At 48.4% G+C, this 10,904-nt stretch overlaps 1 protein-coding gene across 7 annotated transcripts in view; it reads right to left on the minus strand.

The window, feature by feature from the left end:
* The window catches only part of DNMT1 (DNA methyltransferase 1), a 51,303-nt gene extending 47,223 nt beyond the window's left edge, over positions 1-4,080 (minus strand). For 5 of the 7 annotated variants that reach the window (XM_015471992.3, XM_015471991.3, XM_024993832.2 and 2 more), the window contains exon 1: positions 3,937-4,080. In XM_015471992.3, the coding sequence (XP_015327478.1) occupies positions 3,937-4,016 (80 nt within the window). In that variant the 5' untranslated portion in view covers positions 4,017-4,080. Of the gene's footprint in view, positions 1-3,381; positions 3,752-3,936 lie in introns of those variants that run through there. The other 2 variants (XM_015471995.3, NM_182651.2) reach the window with 2 other exon arrangements.
* Positions 4,081-10,904: the final 6,824 nt, after the last annotated feature.

A 10,904-nucleotide genomic window follows, 5' to 3' on the forward strand; every position in this document is an offset into this window, starting at 1 on the left:
TATTAGTATCTGCCTTAGGATCAGGTTTGCAAGTTGGTAATTCATTAATAAGGTATGTTCCCCACCCCCCCACCCCCCATAATGGAAGTGAAACATACAGCTGCCATGTAATAAGCAGGGAAGCAGGTTTCTGTGCAGGTGTTGCTCTGCCACGTTTACCTCTTTCAGCTCAGTCTTCACAGTGCCCTAGTGTGGTGGGCACCTCTGTCCCATTTTAGAGATAAAGCATCAGGAAGTTAGGCTACTTGGTCATATAGCTGGCAAGTGGCAGGCTGGGCTTTGAACCCCAGGAGTCTGCACGTCTAGAATCCTACTTCAGGGGAGAACTAGAGAAGTCAGTTATGCCTTCTGTACCTATTCAGGAGCCACAGACTAGTTAAGAACTTGAAGATCCACTCTAATCTAATCAGAGTGGTTAGCAGATAGGAAAGCTGTCATAATTACAAAGGCTGAGTCAGATTTGTGTGAGGAGGTGTCTAGTATTAGTATGTCAATTCAGGCTTCACTGAAGGTGAAAGTCTAGCAAGCAAGAATCTGAGTCTACTGGATTCTAAGCTGCAGATGCAACCAATGAGGCAAACATGCTTGGACGACAAGTGATCATCAACTCCAGACTGCAGAGGCAGCATGAGGGGTATACTGACAGAATTTAACCCCTTCTCATGGCAGGGAAAGGGGATTGTCTTTCTGAGCAGTCTTGGGAATGAATGGACAGTAGCCACCATGGGGAAGGAGTCAGGTGCAGTCTAGCCTCACACTGGTGGCTCTGCATGGTCTCAGGCCCTAAAAACCTAAAGGATAACCTGAATGGCTTGTAAGAAAAAGAAGGGCACAGGATGAGTCAGGCAAGTGGATGGCAGTCCTGGACTTCAAGTCATCACATGCGTATGGGGCAGGAAAACCTCCCACTCCAACTTATATCCTAAGAGGATAAGTTTCAAACTTAGAGAAAAAAGACCAAATGGCAACAGAAAGACAAGTGGGAAGACTACTGCTTTTTCTATACAAAAGATGGTGGCTTGGAGAGTAAGAAAAATCAAGTGGAAAAATGTGGCTTGTCCTGAAAGGCCTGATTTTTAGAAGACTTAGGACATGTGCGTGCTAAGTTGCTTCAGTCGTGTCCGACTCTTTATGATCCCATCGACTGTAGCCCGCCAGGGTTCTCTGTCCATGGGATTCTCCAGGCAGGAACACTGGAGTGGGTTGCCATTTCCTTCTCCAGGGGACCGTCCCAATCCAGGGATTGAATCCATGTCTCTTATGTCTCCTGCATTAGCAGGCAGATTCTTTACCACGAGCACCACCTGGGAAGCCCTGAACTTAGTTTTTACACTTAGTTACACTTTAAAAACTCAAACACTGGACTTGCCTGGTGGCGCAGTGGATAAGAATCTGCCTGCCAATGCAGGACACAGGCTCCATCCTTGGTCTGGGAAGATTCTACACGCTGCAGGGCAACTAAGCCCGTGCGCCACAACCACTAAACCTGTGCTGTAGAGCCTGAGTGCTGCAAATACTGAAGCCCATGCGCCTAGGGCCTGTACTTCGAAAGAAAAGCCACAATGAGGAGCCTGCGCACTACAACAAAGAGTAGCCCCTGCTTGCTGCAACTAGGGAAAGCCCACGCACAGCAACAAAGACCCAGTGCAGCCGTAAGTAAATGTACAAATACCTAAACATTAAGAACATTTTCTAGTATCATCATATAGGTAATGTAATGGTATGAGTCTTAAAAGAAGCTGCCATATAAACACAAGTTAGCGTAAGTGACAAGAATTCCTCAGTGAGGACTAGGCCTAAATTTTGTTCCTATTCTACTAGATTTAGTATAATCCATAACATGAGGTACCTAATTTTCATGAAGCAAAAAGTTATATCTCCATTTACAAGGTGGTATAAGGGAACATTTTAAAGGGAATATTGAATGCCATGTTTACACCTGTATTTTAGAAGCTAAAATTCAAAATTTAAGAAAAGCTGTTGAGAGGGTCACATAAGGTGACAATGTCAATGGTCTGAGGCAGAAACCTAAGCCTACACTGGGCTTCCCCGGTGGTCCAGGGGTTAAGATTCCATGTTCCCAAGGCAGGGGGCATGGGTTTGATCCCTGGTCAGGGATGGATCCCACATGCCATGAGGTGTAGTCAAAAAATAACCCAAAATGAAAAAAAAAAAAACAAAAACCTAAAACCAGACTCTATACCTAACAGTAGGCAATTCTAGTTCAAGGTAATATGGAACCTACGGTGAATGATGGATTGATGGATTGTAACACTCACCTAAGAACATTCAAATTCAGCCAAACAGAAGCCTTGCTCTGGCCCAATAAAAGCCCTCACAGAAGGGAAAGGTTTTGCCAAGAAGCAGATCTTAGCAGAAATCTTTGCTTCCTTACAGTTAATTCCTAGGGCAACCACTCTTGAGAACAGTTGAAGATTAAGTGAGATCATGTAAAGTGTTCTATACAATTAGCAGAACTGAAAAAAAGCAAGTTAGATTAGTCAAGAATGCTGACACGGGGGACTTTATGTGCCAGGCATATTCTCATTTAATCCAATACCAGTTTAAAGCCCATGTTAACTGTCCAAGTCCACAGACGCGACTAGTTTATGAAACTTGCGCAAGGTCATGGATGGCTCAGTGGAGGTAGCACTCTCACCATCAAGGTAAAGAAGGCTGAGCCCAATATCCCCGTCCTGGGTCTAAAATGAAGTGAGGCACTTTCATAAATCCATTTCCACTTCAAGTCATGTTTTATCTTGGGGGAGATGTATAGGGATTATTTAGCAAGGCACATCACCCTCTAACTGTGGCTAAGAAGTGGTCTGACACCTGGGAGGAGGATCCAAATACCCGCTATCACCTACTCTCCACCTTTCAAAAGCCCGAATCAGAACTGGTCTGGCACAACTTTAGGAAAGAAGCAAAGGGAAATAGGGAAATGGCAAAATCAGGTTCACAAATCTGGTTGGAAGCATTCAGGGCTGGTTCCCACATTGTTGTAAGTGAGGTTTGCAAGTTTCCAAGAGTGAAACTGATGCCCTTCACCAGCAAGAAGCCTAGGGTGCACACTGGGCTTGCCTGAAGATCCATGTGCACAGAGTAGCTGTAGCTGCATCCCCAGTATTAGCTGCTGCCCCCCTCACTCCCCTTCCCACACATGCACATACATACGCACACATACACAAGGAAACCAGCCAGTTCTCCCTAGCAAGGCTTCCTTGATGCCCACAGCTCAGATTTACTGGAAGAAACCACTCAGTTTTCACGCTGCCCAGCCCTATCCTATCACTGAAGGATAAGGGGTCCTTCCAGAATGCTACTACCCTAGCCATATGAGGTGATGGAGGGAGCCCCCCAAGGAAGACAGGGCTCGCAAACCTGAGCCGGCCGCGCCAGGGCCCCGACCGGCGGCGGCATCTGTCTCTGGAGGCTGCCATCGGGATGCTTGGCGTGGGACGCCGAGAGAATCCCCCCAAATACCCTCGGGGACCAGGCCAGCCCAACCCCCTCGAGTGGACCGGGCACCGGAAGTGGAGGCCGAAGTGCCCGGGCTGAGGGGTATCCCGAGGCCGCAGGCTGCCCACTTCCTGCGCGACCAGGCTGGCGGCAGGAGCTGGGCCCGAGGCTGCTACGGGAAGGGGCTCTCCAAGGAAAACCCAAAGCTTGCTCTACTTTGAGGTCAGAAGAGACCCCAAGTTTCTAGTCACCAGGGAACTGGGGGGGGTGGGATTGGCCCATTTTGGCGCCAAACGGCCAGGGGCGCGCGCGACCGGAAGTGCCACCCTGCCCGCGCCAACTGCCGCCGCGCGCCGCGCCAGCCCACGCATGCGCGCCCGTCTGTCAGCGGCGGCCACGGGCTACCCCGAGGGGAAATGACCCCCACCCCCACCGCCGTGCCACCCACCCAGGTTCCAGGTTCCCCGCGACACCTACCGCCTGCGGACATCGTCAGGCAGTGAGAAGGCCCGGGAGGCCAGCGCAGGCACCCGCGCCGGGGCGGTTCGGGCAGGCATCTTGGAAGGTGCAGCAGAGGCGGCAGCAGCACAGGCAACCCTGGCTTTTCGCGCGGAAACCGACGGGGAGGGGCCGCGCGCGGAGGCGGCGCGTACCATCCCGGCCCAGGCGTGGGGGAAGTCGGGCCGTACCACACAGAGAGAGGCTGTACCATGAGTGGGCGGAGGCAGTGGAACTGGCTCCGCACAGGGGTCGCGCATGCGCGACGGAGGAGCGCACCCCTGCGCGGAGCAGTGGATTTGTCCAAGCTCCTCCATTTGCTGCGAGCCTTGCCTGAGACATTCATTCATTCATTCTTTACCCGCATGCTAGGCATAGAACGAGGAACATCCCCAGGGCACTATACCCCGTGGGCTCTAAAGTTCAAGCACTCATTTCCAATCCCACCTACACTATATTTGCTCACTATAACTACCTAGGGCAGGTCACTTGGACCCAGCCTCAGTTTCCTCATCTGTGAAAAGGAGCTAACAGAACTTAGTCCAGGAAGTATTGAGGACGCACGAAGGATCTCACAGTGTAGGGAGACCTGGGCCACTTCCACAGCCTATGTACTTAAAGAAGCATCAGAACTCGGGCAAGGATAGTCTCTTCAACACATGGTGCTGAGAAACCATATATCTACACGCCAAAGATACCCAGAATGCGAATATCTACCTGCAAAAGGATGAAATTGGAACCTTGCCTTACATTACATATAAAAGTTAACTCAAAAGATGGATTAAAGACCTAAACCTAAAACTGCGGCACTTCTAAAAGAAAGTGTGTGTGGTGGGGGAGGGGGCAGCTTCACAACATTGGGCTTGAAAATGACACCAAAACCACAGGTCACAAAAACTAAGATAGACAAATGGGACTATGTTAAAGTGAACTCATGAAAATTAAAGTGAACTCATGAAAAGCAAAGGAATCAAAGTGAAAAAGCAACCAATAGAATGAGAGAAAAATGTAGGCAACCCATGTATCTGATAAGGGCTTATCTAGAATATATAAAGAATTCCTACAACTCAAAGACAATTAGAAAACAGGGGACTTGAATAGAAAGTTTCATAAAGTAGATACAGATGGACAAAAAGCATATGAAAAGAGGTTCAATATGACCAGTCTGGGAAATGCAAATGAAAACCACAATGAGATCACCTCACATGCTTTAGGATGGCCAGTATCAAAACAAAAAGTATTGGTGAGAACATGGAAATTAGAACCCCCTTGCACTGTCAGTGGGGATTTAGAATACTGTAGCTGCTATAGAAAAGTGTGGAGGCTCCTCAAAAAACTAAAAATAGAATTATACAGGTGCACTGGGATGACCCAGAGGGATGGTATGGGGAGGGATGTGGGAGGGGGGTTCAGGATGGGGAACACGTGTACACCCATGGCAGATGCATGTTGATGTATGGCAAAACCAATACAATATTGTAAAGTAAAAAATAATAATAATAATATAAAAAAAAGAATTATACAAACAGCAACCCCATTTCTAGATAAATATTCAAAAGAACAGGAAATACGATCTCAGAGATATTTGCACACCCATCTTCTTAGTGGCAGTATTCTCAATAGCCAAGAGGTGGAGGCAACCCAAAGGACAGGATAGATGAATGGATAAAGAAAATGTGGCATATACATTATGGATGTATTAAATGGATAATTCAGCCTTAAAAAAAAAAAAAGCAATCCTGCCCTTTTACAACAGCCTGGGTGAAACTTGAGGTCATTATGCTAAGTGAAATAAACTAGTCACAAAAAGACACACTGTGTGATTCCACTTAGAGGTATCTGACTTAGTCATCTCATAAAGAAAGAACAATGGTGGTTGACAGGGGCTGGGAGGAAGAGGAAAAGGAAAGTTGTTCAATAGGAATAGAGTTTCAGTTTCACAAGATGAAAGTCTGAGATCTGCTGCAGAACAATGTGCATATAGTTAGTAATGTACTGTATGCTTAAAAACAATTAAGATGATAAATGCTATGGTTTTTTATCCCAATAAAGAAATAAATCATCAATAGGATAGGACTACATTTTTTTTAAAGTACTTTATCCGCCACAACGTAAGCATCAGAATGGAGTTCCAGGTTACAGTATACATTTACATTTTTGTATCATGCAATTTACAAGTGAACGTATTTGTAAACATGCACATAAACTAAGTTCCCCCAGCAACTGGTGGAGAGCTTCCAGAAGTGGACCTCAGACCCTCTGGTCGCCATGGGTTACCCACTGCAGGGCAGGATCCAGGAGAACTGAAATATTAGGAATAAAACTAATAGCTATTAATTGAATAGTTAATCAGCACTTCCATACTTACTGTACCAGGATCTTTAGGAGTTATTTAGTCCTTTACAGGCTTCCCTGGTGGCTCAGATGGTAAAGAATCCACCTGTAATGCAGGAGACCTGGGTTCGATCCCTGGGTCAGGAAGATCCCCTGGAGAAGGGAATGGCTACCCATTCCAGTATTCTTGCCTGGAGAATCCCATGGACAGAGAAGCCTGGTGGACTACAGTCCATGGGTCTCAATGAGTCAGACACAACTGAGTGATTAACACACACTCAGTCCTTAACCACCATAAAGGGAGGTTTCAAGACCCCTTCCCTCCCCCATTTCCCATGGCCTAGGAGATTCGTCTCAAAGGAGACTGGCTTATCCAAGATCACAGGCTCAGTAAGCAGGAAGAACTATCAATCCAGGTGTCTTTAACTCCAAAGCCTGAATGTGTAGACCTGTCAAAAGCCAGCATCTGGGTCCCTAACCCAGCTTAGGAAAGGGGGCGCTCATGGGATGGGGTAGGGAGGGGAAAGAGATAAATGAGCAGACTTGCTGTTCAAGGGCCTCAGCTCACAGGAGAGCAGCTGCACTTATTGGAACCTCCCTCTCAGGTAGATTCTCTTTGTAATCCCTTTGCCAAGGGATAATTCGACCAATTATACATATGGGACAAGGGTTCAGAGACAAAGACTGGCCAAGGTTCCTGGTGGCTCAGATAGTAAAGAATCTGCCTGCAAGGCAAGAGAGCAGGGTTCAATCCCTGGGTTGGGAAGATCCTCTGGAGAAGGAAATGGCAACCCAATACAGTGTTCTTGCCTGGAAATCCCATGGACAGAGGAACCTGGTGGGCTGCAGTCCATGGGTTGCAAAGAGCTGGACACAGCTGAGCAACTAACACTTTCACTTTCACCCAGCAAGTTGGTGTCAAAGCTGCACCTTCAGCCCAGCTGATCTGTTCATGTTGCTCAGAAGCAACCAGCCAGGCACCATCTCTTAATTCCTCTCCTCCCCTCACCTGCTGGAGGTGAAAAATTTGTTGCTTCTTCCTCTGAAATACACACAGGACTTTCTGTGTAACCCAGACTGTCATCATCTCTCACTTGTACTATAATAGCAGCCCCTTCCCCAATCTCTCAGCCCACTGCATCCAGAGGGCATTTTCAAACACTTTTAATGCCCTTTTCTTTCCCACTAGAATCTTACAGAACTTTCTACTGCCCTTGAAATAAAATGTAAGCATTTAACTACCTTTACAAGGCCCTGGAAAAGGAAATGGCAACCCACTCCAGTATTCTTGCCTGGGAAATCCCATGGACAGAGAAGCCTGGCGGGCTACAGTCCATGGGGTCACAAGAGTCAGACACGACTTTATGACTAAACCACCACTACCACCACAGGATCCTGCCATGATGCAACTCATTTCCAACCCCCTCGATGAGCCACAGCTTCGCTGACCCACTTTCAGTCTTTCAAGCTCTCAAGTGCCAGTGCCCCAGGGCCTTTGCTTTCAATGTCAATGCTGCCCAGGCTACTCTTCTGGAAGCTCTACAGCTCAAAGGTTCCTGCTACCCACAGGATCCCCCGACCTGTCCACTCATCTGGAAACAGCCCCTCACCCCCACCTCTCTGTTCTATCTTCCTGTGGCTTCGTGGCACTTAGCACTGTCACTGACTCTTATTTCCATCTGTTGTAGTCTTTCTGTTCCACTAGAGTAGAGCAAAGGTTGACAACTTTACTATGATGAATCAGATAGTATTTTAGGTTCTGCAGGCCATATGTTCAGTCAACTCAGCGCTGCCTTTCTAGCATAGAAATAGCCATAGACAATACACAAATGAATAGCTATGCCTGTATCCCAATAAAACTTTATTTACATTTTAAAAAAACCTTAATTTCCAAAAACTTGCTGGGCCAGATTTAGCCCATGGGCCTTAGCAAGCCAACCCCTGCAAAAACCATGAGCTCCAGGACTTCCCTTGTGGTCCGGTGGTTAAGAATCCACCTGCCAATGCAGGGGACACCATTTTGATCCCTGGTCTGGGAAGATTGCAGTGCTGTGGGAAAACTAAGCCAGTGCACCACAACTACTGAAGGCTACACGCCCTAGAGCACACTGAGAGAATTCTTGAGCACTACAAGAGAATTCACTGCAACTAGAAGCCTGAGCACTGCAACTAGAAAGTACTCCTGGCTTGCTGCAGCTAAAGAAGGCCGACATGCAGCAATGAAGACCCAGAACAGCCCCAAAGAAATTGAATCAATTTTTTTTTTTAAGAAAAGACTGATCTCCAGAGGGCAAGGATATGGTGGTCTGCCTCATTCACAGCTGACTCTCCAAGGGCTCACTCAGTTGGAATCCAAATATCCTTTGAATACATAGGACATGGGGGCTACCACGTGGGAGGTACCTGATGCAAATGTTGGTAGGTATAGAGTGGTTTTCTCCCCTGCCCCCCCCCCACAACACTATGATTTCCATTTCACAAACTCAGAAACTGTGGTCCAAATCAGATCATTTGCAAACCCAGGTTCTGTCTACAGTCCCTGAAGCTGCTTCGCTCGACTCACCTGACCAGTGAAATGTTGGCCAAGGTCAGGGGAAAGGGCTACACATGGCTTCCAGAGTGACTGGCTGGGCTACCAGACTCCTTCCCTGCAGAAGATTTTTCCCCAGCAGTGGATAGGAATCCGCCTGCCAATGCAGGGGACGTGGGTTCAGTCCCTGCTCCAGGAAGATTCCACATGCCTCAGAGCAACCAAGCCCATGTGCCACAACTACTGAGCCCGTGTGCTCACTACTGAAGCCCCTGTGCCTAGAGCCCATGCTGTGCAGCAAGAGAAGCCACCACAATGAGAAGCCCACACACTATGATGAAGAGCAGTCCCCACTCTCCACACTCGAGAAAGGCCATGTGTACAAAGACCCAGTGTAACCAAAAAAATTTTAAAAAAAGATTTGCCCCACCTCCCCAGTTCCTGGGCCACATTCTTGCCCCCAGCTGGAGGGCCACACTCCAGAGGCCAGGAGAGTCCTGGGGGCCAGCCCAACTGAGGTCTCAGCAGCCCAGAGCACAGGGCTGGTGGAGGGATGGCTACATGTCCTGAGCCATGGTCAGTCAGAAGGCCAAAGCTGAGTCATGCCACGTGCTGGGGAATTAGTCACGGCCACTGAGATCTTACTTGATGCCAGCCCAGCAAAGGCTCCGGGAACAGCACTCAAGGCTTGCACAGGGACACTTTGCCACTCCCAGCCCCAAGCAGGTGGCCCAGCAGGAAGACCACCAGGACAGAGCCTCGCAAACTCTCTAGGCTCAAGTGACTGGAAATCGGATCTTGGGAAACCAATGGTGAATAGTGCTGGGCATACCCGTCTGCTCCTCTGCAGGGCCTTTGAGCAGGCTGAGGGCTTTCTGTTTAGACTTGCCACCAAGCCTGGCCAGGTTTTCCTTCAAACAGCCCCTGAGTCAGTTAGCTGATTTGCCCCTCCAGGGCCAGTGCCCCAACTCAAGTCATTCCTCCCCGCTCTCCTGGACACCTTCCTAGTCTCCTTCCTGGGCTGCCCTTCAACCCTTCTACCACCTACTTTCCACAAGGAAATGTGAAGTTTCTAGATCTGAGGGCTTCCCTGGTAGCTTAGCTGTGAGGAACCTGCCTGCCAATGCAGGAGACACGTGTTCGATCCCTGGTCCGGGAAGATCTCACATGCCAAGGAGCAACTAAGCCCATGTGCCACAACTACTGAGCCTGTGCTCTAGAGCCCAGGAACCACAACTATTGCACCCATGAATCAGAATTACTGAAACCTTCATGTCCTAGAGTTCATACTCCACAACAAGAGAAGCCACCGCAGTGCAAACTCCGTGCACCCCAACTAGAGTAGCCCCAACTAGTAGGCGCCACAACAAGAGAAAAGCCCACACAGTGATGAAGACCCCGCACAGCCAAAAATAAATAAAATTACTTTTGACAAATCTAGATCTGATCTTATCACTTCCTCTCTACCCTACTGAAGACACCTGAATGGCTTCTCAGGGCTCTTAGGATAAATCCAACCCCTCCAGGCCTAGCTCCAACCACTTCAGCTTTTGCTACTCATCCCTTGGTTCACCCAGCTGAGCTACATCCTAGAGGCTCCCCACTCCTTCCTGTCTAAGAACTGAAGAAGCCCACCTCCTACAGGGCCCTCCAACATTCCTTGCCTCTCAGTACTCACGCCCTTCTGGAATCCTCTCCAAGAAGAACCAGGGCCAGTCTCTACGGCCAAGAGAGCATGGTGGAAGCGAAGGTCCAGGACTTCTGAGCTGCTGTTGTTGTTTAGTCACTCAGTCATGTCCGACTCTTTGTGGCCCCATGGACTGCAGCACACCAGGCCTCCCTGTCCTTCACTATCTCTCAGAGTTTGCCCAAGTTCATGTCCATTGAGTCAGTAATGCTTTCCAACCATCTCATCCTCTGCTGCCCTTTTCTCCTTTTGCCCTTAATCTTTCCCAGCATCAGGGTCTTTTCCAATGAGTCGGCTCTTCACATCAGGTGGCCAAAGTATTGGAGCTTCAGCTTCAGCATCAGTCCTTCCAATGAGTATTCAGGATTGATTTCCTTTAGGATTGACTGGTTTTAT

This window comes from Bos taurus, chromosome 7 (assembly GCF_002263795.3).
Source record: "Bos taurus isolate L1 Dominette 01449 registration number 42190680 breed Hereford chromosome 7, ARS-UCD2.0, whole genome shotgun sequence".
NCBI classification, from domain to species: Eukaryota; Metazoa; Chordata; class Mammalia; order Artiodactyla; family Bovidae; genus Bos; species Bos taurus.